We start from the raw sequence: 24496 nt of genomic DNA, 5'->3' as shown, positions 1-24496 counted from the left end.
CTCTGCCCCTTCAAAATCCAGCTTCTACTGCTGAAGCCTGCCTTGAAGGATTTTGAGCATAACCTCGCTAGTGTGTGAAATGAGTGCAATTGTACGGTAGTTGGAGCATTCTTTGGCACTGCCCTTCTTTGGGATTTATTTATTTATTTTTATTTACTTATTTTATTTCTATCCCGCCTATCTGATCCAATTAGACCACTCTAGGCGGATTGGGATGTAGACTGTTTTTTTCTAATCCCCTGGCCACCTCTGAGTTTTCCATATTGAGTGTAGCACTCTAACAGCATCATCTTTTAAGATTTTAATAGTTCAGCTGTAATGCCATTCCTGGCCTTGTTGTTAGCCATGCTTTATAAGGCCCACTTGACGTCCCTCTCCAGGCTGTTTGGCTGAAGGTCAGCAACCACACTACAGTATCTGGGTTTTGCGGGACATTCAGATCTTTCTGGTATAATTCCTCTGTATATTCTTGCCATCTCTTTTTGATGTCTTCTGCTTCTGTGAGGTCCCTAATATTTTTGTCCTTTATCATATCCATCTTTGCACAAAATGTTTGTTTAATATCTCCAATTTTTTTTGAACAAATCTCAGATTTTACGCTTGCTATTATTTTCCTCTATTTCTTTGCACTGTTCATTTAAGAGGGCCCTCTTATCTCTCCTTGCTATTCTTTGGAAGTCTGCATTTTAATTCCCTTCTCTTCTCTGCTATTTGTAAGTCTTTTTTGGACAGCCGCTTCTCTTTTTTGCATTTCTTTTTCTTTGGGCTGTTTTTTGTTGCTGCGTTGTGTACAATGATACAAGCCTCCATCCATAGTTCTTCAGGCACTCTGTCCACCAAATCGAGTTCCTTAAATCTGTTCTTCACTTCTACTGTGTATTCATAAGGGGTTTGGTTTAGATTATACCTGACTAGCCCAATGGTTTTTCCTAGTATGGTCAGTTTAAACTTCAATTTTGCTATAAGAAGCTGATGATCAGAGCCACAATCAGCTCAAGGTCTTGTTTTTTTCTGACTTTATAGAGCTTCTCCATCTTTGGCTGCAGAGAATATAATCAATCTGATTTCAGTATTGCCCTCCTGGTGATTTCCATGTATAGAGTCGCCTCTTGTGTTGTTGGAAAAGAGTGTTTGTGATGACCAGCTTGTTCTCTTGACAAAACTCTATTGGCCTTTGCCCTGCTTCATTTTGAACTCCAAGGCCAAACTTACCTGTTATTCCTTTTATCTCTTGACTCCCTACTTTAGCATTCCAGTCCCTTAGAATGAGAAGAACATCTTTCTTTGGTGTTACTTCTAGAAGGTGTAAGTCTTCATGTTGTTATTGTTTCATCCTTTAATCATATCTGACTCTTCGTGACCCCATGGACCAGAGCACGCCAGGCCCTCCTGTCTTCCACTGCCTCCCGGAGTTGGGTCAAATTCATGTTGGTATCTTCGATGACACTGTCCAACCATCTCTGTCGTCTCCTTCTCCTGTTGCCCTCACAATTTCCCATCATCATGGTCTTCCAGGGAGTTTTTTTATTCTCATGAGATGGCCAAGGTATTGGAGCCTCAGTTTAAGGATCTGTCCTTCCAGTGAGCATAGAATTGGTCAATTGGAAAAGTCTTCATAGAATTGGTCAATTTCAGCCTCTTCAGAATTAGTGGTTGGTGCATAAACCTGGAAACTGAAAGGTTTGCCTTGGATTCGCATTCAAATAATTCTATCATTTTTGAGATTGTATCCCAATACAACTTTTCCCACTCTTTTGCTGACAATGAGGGCTGCTCCATTTGTTCTATGGGATTCTTGCCCACAATAGTGGATATGATAATCGTCTGAATTGAATTCACTCACTCCCATCCATTTTAGTTCATTGATGTCCAGGATGTCAATGTTGATTCTTACCATTTCCTATTTGACCACATCCAACTTACCAAGGTTCATAGATCTTATATTCCAAGTTCCTATGCGGTATTTTTCTTTGCAGCATCAGACTTTCTCTTCCAGACACATCTGCAGCTGAGTGGCCTTTTGGCTTTGGCCAAACCACTTCATTAGCTCTGGAGCTACTTGTCCTTGTCCTCCGCTCTTCCTCAGTAGCATATTGGACACCTTCCTATCTGAGAGACCCATCTTCCAGCGTCATATCTTTTAGCCTTTTTTTTTCCAGCTCATGGGGTTTTCTTGGCAAAGATACTGGATTGGCTTGCCAGTTCCTGCTCCAGGTAGATCGCATTTAGTCAGAACTCTCCACCATCACCTGTCCATCTTGGGTTTCCCTGCATGGCATATCCCATAGCTTCTCTGAATTACTCAAACCCCTTCAGCACGACAAGGCAGCAATCTGTGAATGGGATTTTATATTGTTAGATATTATAGCTGTGGCAAAACACTGAGGGTAGCACTAAGCACTTTAAACAACTAACTCATAAATCTTGTGCCAATATTTTATCTTTCATGCCTCTGACATCCAAGGATGGAGGTCTGAGGAATCCCAAAAGGAACTGACATTCACAAACACAATCGGCCCTAACTTAGGTTGAATCGAAGGGGACACTCAAGGAGGTCTTGAAGGTTTGAAGAGACAGGCTGTTCCTCATTAGCAGTGGGTCCCCCCACGTCGGGTATCCCAGGTGTTCTTGGACCACAATTCCCACAGCCTTCTGGACCACGTCTGCTGGCCTGGTTTTCTGGGAAGTGCCATCCGGGAACTCCCGGGTTCCCCAAGGTTGGGAACCACCAATTGGAGAACCGACAAGGAATCCAAAGGTTATCTAGTCCAACCCCCTTCCCATTGGTAGGAAGAAGCTGCTGCTCCAGCGTCCATGACAGGGAGACCTTTAGACTCCACGTGGAGCGGAGGGACTTCCATGAAAGAGGTGAATTCTCCACCACCGTTTGAGGCTTCCCCAAATCTTTATCCTGGACGGTCACCCCAATCCCTTGGGTAACAGACCTTTTCAGATAAAAGACATCAGAGCATGTTTCCTTGGCCCGAGTTTCCTGGTTTCATAAAACAGGCTGCAGCAAATACCGATCCACAGTTGTGAAGGTGCCTAGCCAACTGGAGACCCTGGGCTAAGGGTACCAACTCTTTCCAAAATCATGAAAAAGAAGCTTGTTTTCTTCCTTCCTCAAAAGCCTATTGGCCCTTCTTCATAGCTGGTCCCTTTGGGAGCAGACCAGGTCCCCCCCTTGCAAGACCAATTCAATGACCTGCCCAGCTCATGCACCCTGTCACGGTCCAGATCCCATTGATCTAGGAAGATTCTCCATCCTCCAAGTGAGATTCTCAGACAGGTGACACCTGGCCACTGGACGTCTTTCTTATTCAAATCTAAGTTTGCAAGTCGTGTCAATATTTTTCTATCAGAGCGGTTTGTAAGTCAAAATGTAGCTAGGGTCGTTTGTACATCAAGGGTTGACTGTACAATTGGATGTGTTCAGTGGGAGTTTGGGCCTGGCCTGACCCATTTAAATTCAAAAACTGACTGACCAATGTTTTACTGTTTTATGGATCTTGACTGAACTTGGAGTACAGGAAAGGAAAAAAATGGATTTGCTGGAGGTGGTGTGAACTGGAGAGAAGACACAAGCAGAAACGGGCCTGCTGGATTTATAAGACGTGGTATCAAATTATATGAACTTGCTAACAGCTGAATTGTTTTATTTCTCAGTGGAAAGTGGTATCTTAAAATAAATCTGTACCCAAGAAACAGAAACGACACCCTTTAGTCAATGTATAAGTCAATCAAAATTGATAATGCAAGATTCTTTTAACAACTATATACAGGAGTTCCAAATGAACATTATCAATAAATTTAAGAATCAGATTAAAGCCCAGACGTTAGAAATTAAGGTGGTAACTTCAGGATTTAAAGAGGACATGGAATGGAATATTCAGAATGAAGACCATTTTACCAGAGCAGCGGGAACAGCAGAAAAAAAGATTTTAGGATCAAGATTGAAGATAAAATGATGGGCTTTTATGAGAAGATTATTCAAAAATGTGTATTTTTTATTAGAAGAGAATCCAGATAAGAGTGAAAGCAGTGATGATGGGAGAGGGTACAAAATCATGGCTATAATTTAGACATATGTTATTGGATTCTAATGTGGAATAATAATTACAGATGAATTAAATCAGTAAATTTGTGACAAAATATTTTAAAGATGTTCTATAGATGGCACTTCAAAACTGGCAGAAAGAGTGTTAGAAATTAGAAATTCAGGTTAAAGTATTGTCAGCAACTTCGATGCTCTTTTCTATAGGTGGTGAATAACTGACAGAGTTAAACGATAAATATTGATAAGTATAAGGTTGATCTGGGCTTATAATGGGATAGCTTGTTAGAGATATTTTCTAAGAATTTGAGAAGTTATGTTAAAGAAAACTGAAAAAATGTTTTCTGATTGAGCCCAGAAATCAACATGAGTTATGGAGTTCCCTGCATGTATATATTGTTTGTTTGTTATATAATGATAGTGTAAAATGATAAATATTTATAATTATATGGTTGATCTGGGCTTATAATGGGATAGCTTGTTAGAGATATTTTCTAAGAATTTGAGAAGTTATGTTAAAGAAAACTGGAAAATGTTTTCTGATTGAGCCCAGAAATATAAATGAGTAGAGAATATAATATACAGTTATGGAGTTCCTTGCATGTATGTATTGTTTGTTTCTTATATAATTTTAAATTAAAAGAATTTATGACCCAAAAAATAGAGAGAGAGAAATGTATGGTAAAAGCAAAGCTCAGGAGGTGCAATTAATGACGGCAAAGAGAAGAGTCCTGCTGTGTAGGCAGATGATGGAAGATGGTGATGGAGCCTCATTTCTCCTCGGCTGTTGTGAGTCTCCCTTTGGAAGGAGAGAAGCACAATCCGGGTCGGTCTGAGAGCCTGAACTCCCTGCTCGTTTGTCTCCTTTCTGTCTCTTCAAATATTTGTGAACAGACTCTGGTGACGGGGAACTCTTCTGTCTCGTCTGAGTCTTTCCTTCCACTAGAAGTGGAAGAACTTGGACCGCCCGGAGGAAGCTCCTCACTCCCGCCATTTTTCTCTTTTTTGGAGCCTTCAACGCCCCCCCCCGGCCATGTTTCTGCAATTCCCCCCCCCCGTTCGTGCAGGAGGGGGGAAGGGGGAGGAACCTAGAGCTACGAAGGCGAGAGAGGAGCTCCTCCCCTTGACTCCACCCGGAAGCGGGCATCGCTGCGCCTGCCTCTTCGCCTTCGGCCCAAGAAAGGCGCCTGGAGGAGAGAAGCGGGGCTTTTGGGGCGCCTCCCGGATCGGGACCTGGACGGAGGTGGGCGCTGGAGGGGGGCAGATCGGGGAGGGGGGGGGGGAGATGGCCGGACCCCCGTGGGGGGGGGGCGGCTTCTCCAGGCATTGCCGGTGGTGTCCCTTTGTGGTTTGCTCTGCTCGACCTTCGTGCAAGGCCTTTTTTCCCCTCTGGGTCTCCTCGGGAGGGAGGGGGATTCAAAGGGGAGAGAGGATCTCTGGGGCCCAGATCCCCGCCCTGCAGTGTGTCTGTCTCTCTGTGTGTGTGTTTTTAATCCCCTGCAGAATGGGGGAGGAACGACTCTTCCCCCCCCCCCGCTTGAGGGCTTCCTTCTTGTGTTGTTGCTTGTGTGAACACAGACTGTCTTTTCCCAGAAAGGGAGGCAGAAGAGAAGCAGGAGAGAGAGAAGTGGGTGGATTTTCCTCCCTGGGATGTTTCCTAGCAGAGGCCGAGAGGGAGATCTCCCCAGGAAGGGTCTCCTCTTGGAAGTTGTTCTTCCCGCAGGGCCAAAACTATTCTGGTCTTTCAGTCCTGAAAGCACAATTAAGGGTCATCGGCTGTGCAAAAGACCTGCCCCTCTTCCTACGGATTCATCCTCCTACCTCCAATTTGTGGCTCTACATGGGGTGGAGCAAAGGAGCTTTGGAAAGAGGAGCCCCCATGTAGGGCAGGAGGAAAGAAGGACAAGAAGGCCACCCAGCCTCTCCTTCTGGGGCATTTCCTCTCCCGTCAGGTCTTTGCTTTCCAGGAGGGGCAGCCAACACCAAGACCCCCCCATCCTCAGTTGCTGCCTTTCCAAGCCCCTGTGAGTGTTTTTTTAGTGATCTCAAAAGGAAGAGCGAAGCCTGAGCGAGGCTGGGGGTTGGAAGATAGCAGGCGAGGAAAGTCCTGAGACTTGAACTGTGCCCGCCTTGGGTTGGCAACCCCACAACACAGGGCCCTTGGCACGGAGGGCACGGAGGCCGAGGAGCGCCTTTGGAAACACGCCCTGCGTTAGGATCCTTGAGGTGACACAAATAATGAATGGTCCCGTGAGAACAGGGGGGCTGGTCCAACCCTCGGTCCACTACATCACACGGGCTCTGGTGTTTTCTAGATGTTATTATTATTTGCCATTTTTTAGTGTAGCTAAATTTGATTCTTTTTAACATTTGTAGACCTGCTGTTTTTCACTTTTAAACATTGCCTTTTAAGCAAGCTGCCCTACATCTTTTTTAAGGAGAAAGGCGGGGTAAAAATATTTTAAATGAATAGTGGGGGATAATAACATCATGCTGCTTTCATCTCATGTGTCAGTGGAAAGCATGATCTGTTGTTCCCTGATGTTGGGATGGGGGAGCTTTTAGCTCAGAGCCCAGCATATGCTCGCTCCGTCCTTCCGTCCGTCCATCCGTCAATTCTTTCTTGGCCGCCTTTCTGTTCCTCTTGTTCTGCTGCTTCAAGAAGAGAGAGAGAGATGCAGATGTGAACCCAATTCAATATAAACACAAGAAAGGAACATCCAGGAAGGAAATATTTTTGATTTGCTTCATCCATAAACCCTTTTTCATTTTATTTTCTCCTAGGTAGGGATGAGACTTGAGTGGATGAAAAAAGAAGCAAATCCCAGATCCCTCCAACATTTGCAAGGTAAGTGAGACTTCAAGGGGTGGCTTAAGTAGCCTTGCCACACACTCTCTCTCCTCTCAGTTTCCCCGGCCAAGCAGGGATTTAAATCTAAATCTCCGGGTTTCCAGTCTGGTACTCCATCCACGACACCACTGGTCATCTTTGAACATGTGCAAAGTGTTGGTGTTTGGGGGTATAGTTTTCTTTCCATTTTACTTAGGGTTTTTTTAATCTTGATCCTGCTTACCCCAACCCCACGGTTACCAAGGGGAGATCCCCTTGATAAGAGGCAAACTTTGGTCATCCTGATTTAAGTTGTCGGGTTTCCCCTTCAAGGCTCCCTTCTTGTTCCCCCTTAACAGACAAGCCAGACTGGGCATTTTGCATTTGCACCATCCACCTGTACTTCGGATTTCTATGAAAACAGGTAACGTTAGTTCTGTCCCCACCTTCTCCTTCAGTGGGAAGATAGAAGGAATAATAGACTAAAGCGGGACCCAAACAAGATGGGGGGCCTTGAACTGGGTGCCCCTGATGTCTGTGATTTGGGTGGTTCCCAACGCAATCTGGGTGTTCTTCTGGAGCCAAAACTGTCAGTGGAGAACCAGGTGGCGCCCATCGTCTGATCCGTCTACTTCCCTCTTAGATGGATTGCGCAGCTGGGCCCCTGCCCGGATGCCTTGTCACTCCCTGGATTGGTCCACGCTCAGATAGTCTCAGGTATAGACTAGAGGAATTCTCTTTCTGTGGGGCTTCCCTTGGGGCTGACACCAGCAGATTAAACAAGAGTTGGAAAGATGGGAGAAATTACAACTATCAGTTTTAGGTAAAATCGCAATGATGAAATTGAACATTCTTCCAAAATTAGTCTTCCTCTTTCAGAACTTACCAATCAAATTAGAGCAGAAATCCTTTGAAGAGCTAAACACTTCATTTGCAAAGTTTATGTGGCAAAAGGAAAAGCCAAGAATCAAACGTAAATTATTACAAGACGCAAAAGAAAGGGGAGGATTTGGTCTGCCAAATTGGAATCTATCCTACCAAGCAAGTGCTTTAACTAGGATTAAGGAATGGCTAAAGCTAAAAAACAAGAGAATGCTATACCTAGAGGGACATGATTTGCAGGCAGGCTGGCATGCCTTTCTATGGTATGGAAGAGCAAAAACTCACAAATGTTTTGAAAGGAATGTAATAAGGAATTCTTTGTTAAAAGTCTGGGGGGGAAATTAAATTTAAAATACATCTGAAAACACCTAGATGGATTTCACCCATGGAAGCATTTACTCACCCAAACCTGTTACATTTTGGGAAAATAATGACTTATAATGAGCTTCTAAATGAGGAGGAACTATTAAAGACAAAAGCTCAACTAGAGTGCCAAGGACTAACTTTTTACTGGTTGCCTCAAATGCAATTACAATCAGTCAATCTACAATCAAGACAAAAAAACACAAGGATTCTATAAATAATATACAATATTTGATAGAATATTATTCACTACAGAAAAACATCAAATTCAAAAATTGTATAATGGCAACAAATGTGGCCAGAAAACTTCAAGCTCACATTAGCAACCTCCTATAAAGAAAATTTATATAAAATGTTCTACAGATGGCATCTCCCTCCATCCAGACTTGCAAAAATCTCTGCAAATGTATCAAACTAATGTTGGAAATGCAAAAATCAGGAAGGAACTGATTACTATGCATGGTGGACATGTGACATACCAAGAAAATATTGGATCAAAGTTCTTATGCGGATTAAACAAATGTCCAAGCAAGAAATAGAATTCAAACCAGAAATTTTCTTGCTGGGATTATTACCAAATAATATAAATATGCAAAGCTATTACCTAATATCACATGTTCTGAGAGCAGCCAGATTAATATGGGCACAGTTCTGGAAGGAGGGAGATCCACCAAAGGATGATATGATCATTAAAAAAATACTAGAATGCACAGAAATGGATAGACTAACAAAGAGATTACAAGGACAAGAAAAATCAATAAAATGAACAATATGGAGAAGATCTTGCCAAAAGAAATATGTATACAGTATATGGCATTATTGAAATTGGCTCTGCTGAGAAGATGGGACCTTGGGTGTTACAGAGATTTGGTGGCCTAGGATAAACCATGAAATAGAAGGATAAATCATGAAATAGAAGAATATTGCAAGATGTATAAGGGGTGTCTGCTTACCCAATCTAAGCCCAAACCCAGAGCACCATTAATACTTATGCCTTTAGTAGACCATCCCTTTGACCGGTTTAGATGCAGTGGGGTTTAGATATAGACAGGTTTAGATATAGTGGAGCACTTTGAATAAATCAGCAGGAGAACATACCTGGTCCCCTGGTTTCAGCGGTGGCCCTTCTTGCCGTTTTCTGTTGGCCGCTGTCTTATAGGCATCCTTAGCTTGCTGAAGCTGCTCTCAGAGTAAATCTTGGAGAGCCTGCAACTCACATACATGAGCATCAGCAGCAGGAACTATGGTCGACGGCAGGACAGCTGGGAAAAATGAGGGTGGTATCCATAGGTGGCTGCAAATGGGGTCTGTTTTGTGAACAAATGTATAGCGTTGTGGGCGAACTAAGCCAGAGCTAGCAATGTAGCCCCATCATCTTGCTGATAGGAGGTATAGAAATGTAGATACTGTTCAAGGGTGGTGTTAGTACGCTCGGTCTGTCCATCTGCTTGAGGATGGTACACCAACGATAAGTGCACCTGGGTACCTAAATTGGTGTGCAAGGCTTACCAGAAGTGGGAGGTAAATCGGGAGCCCCAATGGGAAATTAAGTGTGTCGGGAGCCCGTGTAGACAGAAAACATGTTGAAGATAGAGCTGAGCTCTTTCAGGAGCTGTGGGAGGCTTGGAACACGGGACAAAATGAGCCATTTTGGTGAACAGGTCCACTATTACCAAAATGTAGGTGTACTCTTGTGACCGTGGGAGATCAGTGATGAAGTCCAGAGATACTGTGTCCCAAGGGCCAGCTGGCATGGGTAGTGGATGTAGCACCCCTGGAGGTTTGGCTGGTACGTTCTTGGTTTGATGACAAATCTCACAGGAATCGACATAATGAGTGAACCTGGGGCCAACAGAACTCCCATGTGAGTAGATTCAGAGTCTTTTACTGACCAAAGTGTCCTGTAGAAGGGGAATCATAGGTCAAATAGAGCACGTTGGTTCAGAGGGGCCCTGGAGGAACATGCACCCTCGGTGCAGTAGGAGACCCTGGTGGTTAGCAAAGTCTCCAGCAGGGCCCTCTTGGAGTGCCTGCAAGCGTTGCTTGGCCCAGGGATCTTGAGCTTGGCTGGCTTGAATTTCCTCCACCAGGGACAAGCGGGCTGTAGCTGTGAAGATTGAGGGTGATAGGATAGATGCAGTCAGAGACTCTTCAGAGGGTGACACAGCGTATTCTGGTTTGCGGGACAGGGTGTCGGCTTTCCGATTCTGAGTCTGCGGGATATAGGTAATGTGGAAGTCAAACCGGGAGAAGAAGAGGCGCCACCTGATCTGGCATTGATTGAGGCGTCGGGCTGTCTGCAAGTGTTCCAGATTCCGGTGGTCAGTCAAAACTTGGACGGGGTGATGGGCCTCTTCAAAGTAATGCCTCCAGACCTCAAAAGTGGTTTTGATGGCCAAGAGTTCCCTCTCCCAGACGGTGTAGTTGCGTTCTGAAGGAGTGAGGTGCTGGGAGGAAAAAGTGCAGGGCTGCAGTGTCTGTTAGGAGTCCTCCTGCTGAGACAACACTGCACCGAGGGTGACACTGGAGGCATCCATCTCCAATGGTAGTTGGGGCTCTGGATAATGCAGAATTTGCTTGGTTTCAAAGCAAGTTTTCAGTGTGGTGAAGACATGGTCTGCCTCTGGAGTCCAAAGAAAAGGCTCTTAGGGCCGGAGGAGACGGGTCAGCAGCGTGGTTATGTCCACATAGGCTGGTATAAACTCGCAGTAATAGTTTGCGAAGCCAAGAAACTGCTGCACATCTTTACGGTTCCAGGGCTTCTGCGAGGTCAGAACCGATTCTGTTTTCTTTGGGTCCATCTGGATCCCTTGGGGTGATACAATGTGGCCTAGGAACTCGACTTCCTGCAGGTTGAACTCACACTTCTCCAGCTTGGCGTAGAGTCGGTGATCTCGTAGTCATTGTAAGACCTGACGAATGTGTTCTGTGTGCCGAGCTGGGTCTTGGGAGTAAATCAAAATGTCATCCAAATAAATGATCACAAAATGATCAAGCAGCTCTCGAAAGATGATGTCCATGAACCGCTGGAATACAGCCGAAGCATTGGTCAGGCTGAAAGGCACAACCAGGTATTCATGCTGGCCATAACGAGTCCCGAAAGCCATTTTCCACTAGTCACCTGCACAGATTCTCACCAAATTGAAGGCGCCACAGAGGTCCAATTTGGTATAGATACGTGCCCCCTTAAGGTGATCCAGGAGTTCACCGGTCAATGGCAGGGGGTAGTGGTCCCGAATAGTTATTTTATTCAAGGCCCAGTAATCATTGCAGGGGTTGAGCTCTCTGCCATTTTTTTGGCAAAGATAACGGGTGCAGACGGGTGACGTGGATGGCCGGATGAATCCCCGTTTCAGGTTTTTGTCAAGAAAGGCCCGCAGGGCCGTAAGTTCTGGTTCAGATATAGGATAGATCCACGCCACAGGATCTATCCTAGATCTAGGCACCTAATTGATGGCACAATCATAGTGTCGATGCGGGGGTAGCTGGTCGGAAAATATTGGCAAAGTCCCTGTATTCCCAAGGTGTCATGGGACTGTCTGTTGATCCTGCTGCAGCCAAGGTGGCCGGTGGAATCAAATGTGGACATGGGTCCCTGAAGCACAACACCCCTTGTGCCCAGTCTGCTAGGGGGTTATGTGTTCGGAGCCAGGAAAGTCCCAGAATGAGCGGAAAACAGGGCATATGTGCAACACTGAATTGCAGTTGCTCCTGATGGTGTTGGACCTGGAGAATAAGTGGATAGATTTCCTGGGTCACTAGGCCAGAGCTGGGGAGACGCCGGTCTATGGACTCAACTAGGGTCGGGGTCTCTTTGTCCTGTACAGGGATCCAATGTTGTTTCATGAAGGCCATGTCAATGAAGCAGTGGTTGGCCCCAGAATTGACCATGGCATAAACAGCCAGCACCCATCCAGTAAGCAAAGCTTCATGGGCACAAGGAATGGACCCTGGATATTAACATAGGGTTTGAGGGACCCAGCTAAGTGCCCCATGTCTGAGGGTCCACCCAGACATGGGGCAAAACTTTCGCTGGTGGTGGTAGTGCGGAGCTGGGGATGCGCGGCTTGACAGAGCAGCCGGAGGCGAAGTGTCCTGCTCCCCCTACAGTACAGACAGAGATTTGGGGAACAGCGTTGTTGTTTTTCCTCAGGGGTGAGGCGTGGCCGAGCAGCCCCTAACTGCATGGGCTCAGAATCCTCTTGTCTAGTGTTGATGGGCGTCAGGAGTAGGTGCGAGGGATGAGAACTGCCCCATACTAGGCGTTGACTCTCTAGGTGGCCATCAATGCGAAGGCACAGCGTGATTAGTTCTTGCAGCGTATTGGGTCGGTCTACACACACCAGCTCATCCAGGATATCATCAGCCAACCCCTCCATATATTGGTCCATGAGAGCTGCCTCATTCCATAGCAAGTCTTGAGCCAAGAGTCTGAACTCAGTGGAATACTGGGAGACCGAACCCTTACCCTGTTTCAGGGCCCAAATCTTCCTATTGGCAGTAACAGCTTGCAAGGGATTAGCAAAAGCTGCTGAAATATGGTCCAAAAAGCCCTGGTAATTGGTTAACAGGGGTGAAGGAGTAGAGGAGTAGCCCATTTAGCTGCCTGTCCCTTGAGAAGGCTGACTATGAAGCATACCTTGATTTTGTCCGTGGGAAAGTCTCTGGCACACAGCCTAATATACAATTTACACTGTGCCAGGAATGCTGGAAACTCCTCCACCTTTCCTCCAAACTTTTCTGGAGGAAGCACAGGGCACTTGACCTGGGCAGCAGCATTGGCCTGGGATTGCAGTTGTTGCTGCTGAAGCTGTGCCACCGTATGTGTAAGAAACTGCACCTGAGTAAGCACAGCATTCAGCTGACCAGAACCTTTGCTTGCTTCTCCCTCCATCTTGTGGAGAGAGAGTGTGGTGGAAGCAATCTGTCATGTTCCTATGGTTTTCAACCAGGCAAAAGGAGAAAAAATACCAGACTCTTGGAAACATTCATTGATAACTCTTATTCCAGAACCCAATAGATTTAACAGACCCAAGTTGATATAGACCCATTTCATTATTAAACCAAGATGCAAAGATATTTACAGCAATACCTGTGAATAGAATGAATAAGTTTATCACAAAATATATTGAAGAGGATCAGAATGGGTTTCTAAAGGGAAGAGAAATGGAAAATTTAACTAGGAGAGGAGAAAATTTAACCAGAGCACAGAGTGCTGTCCTCTGAAGATGCTGGCCACAGAGACTGGCGAAATGTTAGGAAGAACAACCTTCAGAACATGGCCAAAGAGCCCGAAAAACCCACAACAACCATTAGATCCCGGCCGTGAAAGCCTTCACGAATACATTTAACTAGGAGAGTCTTGAACATTATATATAATATAGAAAAAGATAAATTAAAGGCAGGTATCATTAGATATTTTTAAGGCATTTGACTGTGTTGAATGGCCAACATTAAAGATTCTTTTAAAGGGCTGGGGTTTGGGAAAGAAATTTAGGGGGATAATAGACCAACTATATGTGGAAAATACCGCTGTAGTAATAGTCAATGATGGAATGACAGAACAGATAGCTTTAGGCCGAGGCACTAGACAAGGCTGCCCTCTTTCTCCAGTTCTGTTTTGTCTGATTATTCAAATGTTAGCAAATGTAATAAGGAGTGATGACATAATAAAAGGTATGGGTGAAAATAAAATACAGATTAATTTATTTGCTGATGATTCCTTATTGATAGTGATAAACCCATTAGAAAGTATAGATAGAATTAAAATTCATTTGGAAAACTAACTGGATTATATGTAAACTAGCAAAAATCTGAACTAATGTTGTTTAATTATATTAAATTAGAACAAGAAAGGTTTGCTGAGAAATATGATTTTAGGATATGCAAATCAGTCAAATATTTAGGTATAGATTTACAAAAAATACAAAAAATGAAGGAGTATGATTATAATAAATTAAAGAAAGTAATTAAAAATAAATTAAATATACTAATTATTTCAAACTTTCTTGGTTTGGAAGGGTCACATTGATAAAAATGAAAATCTTACCAAAAATTAATTTTCTTTTTAGAACGTTACCATTACAGTTAACAGAGGAAAATTTGAAATTTTGGCAAGAAATGATTAACAAATACTGTAATGAGGGGAAGAGAGCCAGAATAAATAAAAAAAGATTGGTATAGAACAACAAAAAAGGGTGGTATATGTTTACCAAATATAAAAAAAGTATTATTTGGCTAAGCAGATGAGGTTTATTGGAGAAATTCTATATAACACAGAAAGGTTAATTTGATGGAAAGTGGTATCATCAGAAATACAGGTAGATATACAGGTAGAAAGTGGTATCATCAGAAATACAGGTAGATATTTATTTGGTATGCTTAAGAAGCATAAAATAAGTGAAATTAAAAACCCATTCTTAAAGACAATGTTAAACATATGGTATAAATACAGAAAGAATTTATGCTCATCCTACTCTCCATTTGGATTAGTGACAGAAATAGAGAATTTTCCTGTCAATATGAAAGTATATGCGGAATTATTTAAAGAAAAAAGTGATTAGATTGAAAGATTGGTTGAACAAAATGAGATCAATAGAGCAAATGAAAGAAATTCTTCAGAGTAAGAATATTTCATGGTTCAGCTATTTACAATTAGAAAGATGGACTAATGAATGGGTAAAGAAATATAATAAAGGCAGAGAATACACGAAGTACAAACAATATCTATCATATGAAGTGTGAGGCCCCCAAACTGGAGGCCTTAGTGGGAGTGCCTTCGCTCTCGAAGAGAACCCTTCACACGCAGACATCCCCACCTCCGTTCCCAACGCGTTGGGAAGAGAAAGGCGTGGAGACCCCAGATTGGGAACAAGTGGTCGCCGACCCCTTTACCTTGAATAAGGGGGTAGATATGCAAGACTTGGAGGCGACTATGAAAGGGTTAACCCTTTCCCCGGAACCCGGGGAATCTTTGGCGGGAAGAAGGAGGGAGGAGATTGAGGCAGCGGCGGGAGATATAAGAGGGAAGCCGACAGAGATACCGGGGGGATGGGAGTGGATCTGGATGGAGGATCCCTGGACCCACAAGTGGGAGCAAGTCTGAGTCCCCCATGAGGAGGCGGAGAAACGCCGCCAACTTGGGCTGAAGCCTCGCCCTTCATATTGGGGTGAAACCGAGTCCAAGGAGTGGAGGAGGAAGCTCCAGGAAGAGAGGGAAGCGGTAGCCAGAGAGCTAGAATGGAAGAAGCAATGGCATATAGCCAAATTGAGGAAGCTGGGGGGTTACCCGGCCCTTGGGGAGTTGAAGGAAGAGATGGGTCGTCCTGGGGTGAGTGGAGCGGGGATGAAGAGACTCTACCGTTGATATCCCTGGACAAAGAACTGGACCCTGGGCAAGGGACTGTGCCGTTATTAACAGGACTTGGAACCCAGAGACAACAAACCCTTTTATAAATGGTTTATGGACCCCGTTAAAACTGAGCAATATGTTGCAAGAATCTTTGAACCCCTTTTTAGGGGGGAACCCTGTTGGAGTAGATGTTGCAATAAATACTGAACCCTTTGATTTACCTCAACCGACTCGTCCTTTATTGGAGGAACAGACAGCCCCGAAAACTGAACCCTCACAGAAATCTTCAGATGACAGATACAGTAAAGGGCACAGTGAGTAAAATTTGCGGATTCCTGCTCAATTTAGAAGAAGAAAGTGATAAAGAAGGGGTGAAGTTAGTGTGGGAACATACTTTCATATGTGGTGGGAATATGAAAAAGTTAAATTTAAAGAATTAAATGAGATATGTGGAAAAGACATAGACTTGAATCCTGAGATCGCTTTGTTATCAATATTTGAGAATGTGGAGTATGATAAGATGATTAAAGAATGGATAACTAATTTATTAACAGCAGCGAGTAATAATAGCTAGGCAATGGAAATCAAACTCCGAATTTCAAATGGATGAGTGGTATAGTGAAATATGGAGTATAGCTCTAAATGATAAATTAACTTGTAATTTAAAGGTTAAGAAAGGAGAATTGAAAAAGAATAGTTTTTATGAAATATGGTGCAGATTTGTGGAATATGTATTAAGAGGAAAGGGGGAAAGCTCCAAATCAAGAATCAATGCAGTTCTGGAGAACAATAAAAGAAGAGGAAGAATATAGATGAAGGAAGAAGATTATAGCAAGAGGTCCCATCTGCAGTGGTGGTGAACACAGTTATATTGTATTCATTTGTGTATTTTATGTTTATGTTTTAGATAATTAAAAATATATAAAAAAGTTTCAGGATGACTAGTTCCCAGGATTAAAAAAGAAGTCCAACAATTTCTAGGTTCAGCTGGATATAATAGACAGTTCGTACCTAACCTTGCAGAAGTGGCAGTGCCTCTTAATGACCCCACTGACTAAAAAAAAATTAGATGGGGTGAATAAGAACAAAGATGCTTTGGCTAACTAAAAGAAGTATTAAGCCAGTTACCCTCTCGGTATGCCCCTGATTTCAATTTGCCCTCTTTGGTGCAAACCGACACTTCTGATAGGTGCATAAGAGCAGTGTTGGCCCAAAGGAGAGAAGGCCTAGAATATCCAGTGATGTAGATCAGCAAAAAGTTGACTGATAGGGAACAAAAATGTGCAAGTACAAATAAAGAAAGGAGTACGACAAGGCTGTATATTGTCCCCCAGCTTATTCAACTTATATGCAGAATACATCATGCGGAAGGCTGGACTGGAGGAATCCCAAGCTGGAATTAAGATTGCCGGAAGAAATATCAACAACCTCCGATATGCAGATGACACCACTCTGATGGCAGAAAGTGAGGAGGAATTAAAGAACCTTGTAATGAGGGTGAAAGAGGAGAGTGCAAAAAACGGTCTGAAACTCAACATCAAAAAAACTAAGATCATGGCCACTGGTCCCATCACCTCCTGGGAAATAGAAGGGGAAGATATGGAGGCAGTGACAGATTTTATTTTCCTGGGCTCCATGATCACTGCAGATGGAGACAGCAGCCACAAAATTAAAAGACGCCTGCAATGACAAATCTTGACAGCATCTTAAAAAGCAGAGACATCACCTTGCCAACAAAAGTCCGAATAGTCAAAGCTATGGTTTTTCCTGTCGTGACGTATGGAAGTGAGAGCTGGACCATAAAGAAAGCAGACCGCCGAAGAATTGATGCCTTTGAATTGTGGTGCTGGAGGAGGCTCTTGAGAATCCCCTGGACTGCAAGGAGAACAAACCTATCAGTTCTAAAGGAAATCAACCCTGAGTGCTCACTGGAAGGACAGATCCTGAAGCTGAGGCTCCAGTACTTTGGCCATCTCATGAGAAGAAAAGAGTCCTTGGAAAAAACCCTGATGTTAGGAAGGTGTGATGGCAAGAGGAGAAGGGGACGACTGAGAATGAGATGGCTGGACAGTGTCTGCGAAGCAACCAACATGAATTTGACACAACTCCACGAGGCAGTAGAAGATAGGAGGGCCTGGCGTGCTCTGGTCCATGGGGTCACGAAGAGTCGGACACGACTAAACGACTAAATGACAACAAATAAAGAATCTGAAGTATTATTTATTGGGAGCACCTTTTATTCTGATGATTGATCATGCTCTACCATGGTTAAATTGAATGAAGGATTCTAGTGCAAGCTTAACTAGGTGGTATTTAAACCTATAAACTTTTGCATTCCAGGTGTAATATAAAAAGGGGATCACACATGGTAAGGCTGATTATTTTTCCCGACAGGCCACATGGGAAGACCTTGTTAGGGTTTTGGCAACAGTAGAATACGCAGAGTTATTGAAGACACTTTACCAGTTCTTCTTGTGTTGCAAGACAGTTGTATTTACACGTATTTACAGTTATATACAGGCAGGTATCTTAACAGCACAGCAGGAACTCTTTATACAAACTGGCAGCATGCGTGGCAGCAAGTGATAGTGGAGGAAGAGAAAGAAGCAAACACACGGTCCACTTATATACATGTACATGGCTTTGTTCAGTCCAATCAGAATGCAGGTGACTTCATGCTTTGCACCTGGTCTTCTCCTGGTTTCAAGTCATTACATCATGTCCAGAGTGATTCAGCACTCTCACATCTGTGCACAATGGCAGCTCGTTAATGAAACACATATACAGGTTCAGGCTTATAAAATTTCTATACTCTGACAGACCTAGACAAAGGGACGACTGCCCATTCATCAGGGGCGTGTGACCCATAGGATAAAAGAGAGAAGAGAGAGAGAGAGAGAGAGAGCAGTACGCTCATATGTCTATAGGAGAGGGAAAAGATAGAGAGGAGAGAGATAGAGAGGTAATGGAAGTTATGGAAAGGGTTAAAAGATGACAGAGGGGGAAAGGGGGAGGAGTTAGAAAAGAGGGGCAGAAAGATGGTAGATGTTTTCTTGACAATGACGAAGGGGAAGAAATCAGGGGAAAGAAGAAAAGTGGTTGCTTTAGAAGATGAATGGCAGGAGGAAGAAGAAGGACCAAAGGTATTTAAGATACCTCCGAAGGGAGAAATAGGAGATGGAAGTTGCGATAACAAAGAATCAGATATAAAAGGGAAGGAAGTGAAATTGCCAGTAGAAGGGTTAGGACCTGAAGAATGGACGGTACTAGTATACCCTCGAGGACCGGGTCCCTGGAGAAAGGTAATTAAGCCAGGAACTTTCCAACCAAACGAGAAGCCACCCGAGGGAGATTGGTCTTGTCATCCCTGTTGCGGGATGATATGTGCTGTCAGGAGTAGCTGTTTGAGAAAGCCAACAGTCCAGGAACGATTCGGACATGCCCCCAATTGAAGATAGTTATGAATAGATTTTACCGTTGTTATGGATAGATGATCCTGTTGGTGTTGGACTTGTTGATCCCATTGAGGTTGTTGAGAAACCTAAGGGTTCTATTTAAAAAGAGTTTATTGTTAAAGAAATTTTTCTCTTGTCATTTCCCGCCAAAACTAAGGAACAGTCACACTCTGGCAAAGAACCTGATACAGGATCAGGTAGCACTTCCGAGAACACTACCTTTGAGGTACAGTAGTATCTCGGTTTACGTACACCTCGGCTTACATAATTTCTGGTTTATGAAAAAAAATAAGTCCTCAGTTTACATTTCTTTTCACCCGGTTTTTTATTTTATATTTTGTGAAGGAAGTTTCCCTGTGCCTGGAAGTTTGTAGCTCCGCCACCATCACTATGACAATCCCCATTCCGGTTTATATATTTTTTGCATAACGTAATGTCTAGGAGGATATATTGATTTTGTAAATTGAGGTACTACTGTAATATGCAGCATTTAGAATTTGTAATACAGTGGTGCCTCGCATAGCGACGTTAATCCGTTCCAGGATTAACATCGCTATACAAAAACATCGCTAAACGGAAAGAAAAACCCCATAGGAATGCATTAAACTCTGTTTCATGCGTTCTTATGGGGGATAAACTCACCGTTCAGCGAAGTTCCTCCATAACGCCGCCATTTTCGCGCCCTCGGTAAGCGAGGCGCGAAACAGGCGGCCATTTTGGAACCGTCAATCAGCTGGGTGGCGGACTCTTGCAAAGGAGGGAGCCACCTCCCTCCTCTGCAAGAGCCTGCTGCCCAGCTGAAACACCAGCAGGCTCTTGCGAAGGAGGGAGCTGGAGGTCCCCGCTCTTCTTCGCAAGAGCCTTTCTACCCAGCTGGGCAGCGGGCTCTTGCGAAGGAAGGAGCCACCTTCCGAGGCCGCCGCCCACTGCCGACATTTTCCCCCAGCTGAGTGGTGGGGCTCCCGCTCAGCTCGGGGGAAAATGCCCCCTCCAAAGGGGAATATCTGCGGTGGCTACCGCCGGCATTTTCCCCCAGCTGAGCGGCGGGAGCGGTCTTTCAGAGGCTCCCGACGGTCAGCTGGGGGGAAATGGTGCCTATGGGGAAAAATCGCAAAGCAATTTTTCGCAATAGGCAACATCGTAATGCGATCGCAAAAGCGATGGGAAAAAGCCATCACTATGTGAATTCGTCGTTAAACGGGGCGCTCGTTATACGAGACACCACTGTATTTAATTTTGCTGGGGTCAAATACATTCTCAATTTCAATGTTTACAATTCTCCTTTTATTCTCACAGATGTGGTTTATCAAATTCTTCTCCCCACCTTTCCATATACATTGGTTTAGGTATCTAACTCTGGAGGCATCTAGCTCTGCATTTCTATAATTCTATTACATAATACCTATTTCCCTGACCATCTTTGCTTCCTATCCTGTAAAAAAAATGTTGAGGATTCTCTACCCGTAACAGCATTTTATAAACTCTACATCCCATCTCTTTCATTGACCTATCCTTTCTCTTCTCCCTCTGAATAATAATTTCTGCAGACTTTGTCAGTTCCCGGCATTTACCAGTAACTGCACTTTACCCATTCTCCAACAATTTATCTGCATCAGATTCATCCACTTCCTTTCTAACACTGTCCTTTTTCCCTCTTGTTGTTCATTTTTCTTAAATAATTGTTTAATTCAATTATTTGTTTCTTCTTTAATTGGCTTTGAGCCCTTCCAACCTCCAGCCCAAAGGAACATTCTTTGGTCTGGCCCCATTCCTTCCCTGCTTCTCTTCCTTCACCTTTTTGGCTCTCTTTCCTTCCTCATACATGATTTAGGCGGAGCTGGAACAAATCATTACTTACTCCTACAGATTTTGGAAGTAGCTGTTTCTCTTCTTTTTCTAATCTATCAGGTGATGAACAGGAGAAGAATTGCACAGCAACATTTCGTGCAACCTGGGCAGTAACTGATAACCAAGCAAGAAAAGAGAGAATTGAAAATTGGAGTGGGCAGGCATGAACTTGACATGAAAAGACAGAGGCAATGGAGAAACCAAATGAATGCATGTTACCTCAGTAAACATCAATGAACACATGCAGAGGAGAAATTGTATCCATATATGGAATGTGGAAAAAGCTTGTCAGAACCAGAGCCTCCATATATATCAAAGGACTCACAATGGGACAAACCACACAAATGCATGGAATGTGGAAAGAGCTTTAGTCATGGTGGTGTCCTTAAGTTACATCAAAGGACTCACACTGGGGAGAAACCATATAAATGCTTGGAATGTGGAAAGAGTTTTAGTCAGAGTGGTCAACTTAGAACACATCAAAGGAACCACACGGGGGAGAAACCACATAAATGCTTGGGATGTGGAAAGAGTTTTAGTCAGAGTGGTCAACTTAGGACACATCAAAGGACCCACACTGGGGAGAAACCAAATAAATGCATGGAATGTGGAAAGAGCTTCAGTCGTAGTGGTAAGCTTAGGTCACATCAAAGGATTCACACTGGGGAGAAACCACATAAATGCATGGAATGTGGAAAGAGCTTTAGTCAAACTGGTAACCTTTGGACACATGAAAGGACTCACACTGAGGAGAGAGTACATAAATGCATGGAATGTGGAAAGAGTTTTAGTCAGAGTGGTCAACTTAGGGTACATGAAATGACCCACACTGGGGAGAAACCACATAAATGCATGGAATGTGGAAAGAGTTTTATTCAGAGTGGTCAACTTAGGATACATCAAAGGACCCACACTGGGGAGAAACCACATCAATGCATGGAATGTGGAAAGAGTTTTTGTCACAGTGGTGCCCTTAGGTCACATCAAAGGACTCACACTGGGGAGAAACCACATCAATGCATGGAATGTGGAAAGAGCTTTACTCGCACTTATGGCCTTAGGTTACATCAAAGGACTCACACTGGGGAGAAACCACATCAATGCATGGAATGTGGAAAGAACTTTAGACAGAGTGCTAACCTTAGATCACATGAAAGGACTCACAGTGGGGACAAACCACACAAATGCATGGAATGTGGAAAGAGTTTTTGTCAGATTGGTCAACTTAGGATACATGAAATGACCCACACTGGGGAGAAACCACATAAATGCATGAAATGTGGAAAGTGCTTTAGTCAGAGTGGTGACCTTAGGTTACATCAAAGGACTCACACTGGGGAGAAACCACATCAATGCATGGAATGTGGAAAGAGCTTTAGTCGCAGTGGTGACCTTAGGTTACATCAAAGGACTCACACTGGGGAGAAACCACATAAATGCATGGAATGTGGAAAGAGTTTTTGTCAGAGTGCTGATCTTAGGTTACATCACAGGACTCACACTGGGGAGAAACCACATAAATGCATGGAATGTGGAAAGCGCTTTAGTCGAAGTGCTAACCTTAGGTCACATCATAGCACTCACACTGGGGAGAAACCACATAAATGTATGGAATGTGGAAAGAGTTTTAGACAGAGTTTTAACCTTAGGTCACATCAAAGGACTCACACTGGGGAGAAACCACATAAATGCATAGAATGTCAAAAGAGCTTTAGTAGTAGTGGTGAACTTAGGTTACATCAAAGGACACACACTGGGGAGAAACCACATCAATGCATGAAATGCGGAAGGAGCTTCAGTCGGATTGCTCACCTTAGGTCACATGAAAGAACTCACACTGGGGAGAAACCACATAAATGCATGGAATGTGGAAAGAGCTTTAGTCGCACTGATGGCCTTAGGTCCCATGAAAGGACTCACACTGGGGAGAAACCACATAAATGCATGGAATGTGGAAAGAGCTTTAGTCGCACTGATGGCCTTAGGTCCCATGAAAGGACTCACACTGGGGAGAAACCACATCGATGCATGGAATGTGGAAAGAGTTTTTGTCACAGTGGTGCCCTTAGGTCACATCAAAGGACTCACACTGGGGAGAAACCACATCAATGCATGGAATGTGGAAAGAGCTTTACTCGCACTTATGGCCTTAGGTTACATCAAAGGACTCACACTGGAGAAAAAACCACATCAATGCATGGAATATGGAAAGAGCTTTCATCGCAGTGGTGAACTTAGGTCCCATGAAAGGGCTCACACTGGGGAGAAACCATAGAAATGCATGGAATTTGGAAAGAGCTTTTTTCAGAGTTCCTGATAGTTAAGGCATAAGGAGTTGAGTAAGTGTTATCCTGGTTTCTACTGGAAAGAATAACCAAATGCTGACGTAATGGAAAACTGCGAAAAGGAGGCAAATTCTGTGCCACATGTGATATCTTTTACTTCTGTCATTAATTAACAGAGATATCATAAAACAGACATGGAATGATGTGCTAAAAATGAGAATAAGCATATATTGTGCAATTGAAGTATTTACAATATTAATGTAGAAAGAGAAAAAGATGGATGTACTAAGGTTAACAGATATAGGAAAAGTAATTAATGAAGAGAGAAGCTGTCATTTGTTTTAGAAGGCTTTACTCACATGAATAATAATAGTAATTGAATTTTAAAGAGGGTATCAATGAATTGTTTTCTCTATTTTTTGTAAACCAAAATACAGTGGTGCCTCGCAAGACGAGTGCTCTATTTTACGACGAAATCACCTGACGGGGAGCTTTTTGCGACCGCTTTATGATGGTTTCAGTGGGGTATTTCACTTTGCGATGATTGGTTCCCTGCTTCGGGAACCAATTCTCATAAAGCGACGATTTTAAAACAGCTGATCAGTGGTTTCAAAATGGCCGCATGGTAAAAACCATGGCTCCCCGCTCTTTTCTGGGATGGATTCCTCGCTGCACAGGCAGCGAACATTGCCGCGCTATGGAGGATCTTCACTGGACAGTGAGTTTCAAGTCCATAGGAACACATTAATCGGGTTTTAATGCGTTTCTATGGGCTTTTTAATTTCGCTTTACGACATTTTCATTCTGCAGCGATTTCGCTGGAACGAATTGTCGTAATGCGAGGCACCATATTCTGTATTATTTATGAAAAACTATGCGTTTCTGTGCTATCATATTAGCAGTATACTGTTTTGTAATGATATGGATTTTTGGAAGGAACGGAAATTTTTTTTTTCAAGTTCTGGTCTCTTTTTACCCTGGACTGCACGGGGTCGGAATTGACCAAATCCTTTGATCCTTAACATCTGAGCTACTCAGAGGCTGGGAAACCCAAGCCTTGGGAAGATTTGGTTTTGGAACTTTGAAGTGTTCTGAAGATATATTCTCTGTCTTTCTAGATTATGAGCTCCAATGTTTTAATGTGTTTGTATTTTAGATTCTAGCAAGTGTTAACTTTTCCCTATTATCTAAATTTAAATTCCTGCATCTTTTTACAAGGTGCATAGATGTATGTTAAGCAAGCCTGTAGCTTTTGCATAACTGTGATGTTTGGATTTGAAGATCTGTACCTACTGTTTTTTCCTCATGCCTGTAAGACTGCCTTACACATTTTTTGATTTATTATATGTAAGTATGGAATCTCGAGATGATGTAAATAAATGAACATGTACAGAATTAAGAAGTTTTGGAATTGCCTGAAATTATTGC

At 43.4% G+C, this 24496-nt stretch overlaps 2 protein-coding genes across 2 annotated transcripts in view; one reads left to right on the top strand and one right to left on the bottom strand.

The window, feature by feature from the left end:
- Positions 1–24496, bottom strand: part of LOC140703737 (uncharacterized) — a 465058-nt gene that overhangs the window by 220086 nt on the left and 220476 nt on the right. The gene's annotated exons all lie outside the window — the stretch shown is intronic.
- Positions 1–24496, top strand: part of LOC140703764 (uncharacterized) — a 62692-nt gene that overhangs the window by 15051 nt on the left and 23145 nt on the right. Inside the window, exons 2-3 of the mRNA XM_078387983.1 lie at positions 6839–6902; positions 20844–22936. Coding sequence (XP_078244109.1) covers positions 21051–22936 — 1886 coding nt within the window. The 5' untranslated portion in view covers positions 6839–6902; positions 20844–21050. The remainder of the gene's footprint in view (positions 1–6838; positions 6903–20843; positions 22937–24496) is intronic.

Source organism: Pogona vitticeps, chromosome 2, assembly GCF_051106095.1.
Source record: "Pogona vitticeps strain Pit_001003342236 chromosome 2, PviZW2.1, whole genome shotgun sequence".
NCBI classification, from domain to species: Eukaryota; Metazoa; Chordata; class Lepidosauria; order Squamata; family Agamidae; genus Pogona; species Pogona vitticeps.
This window is presented reverse-complemented; position numbering and strand designations above follow the sequence as displayed.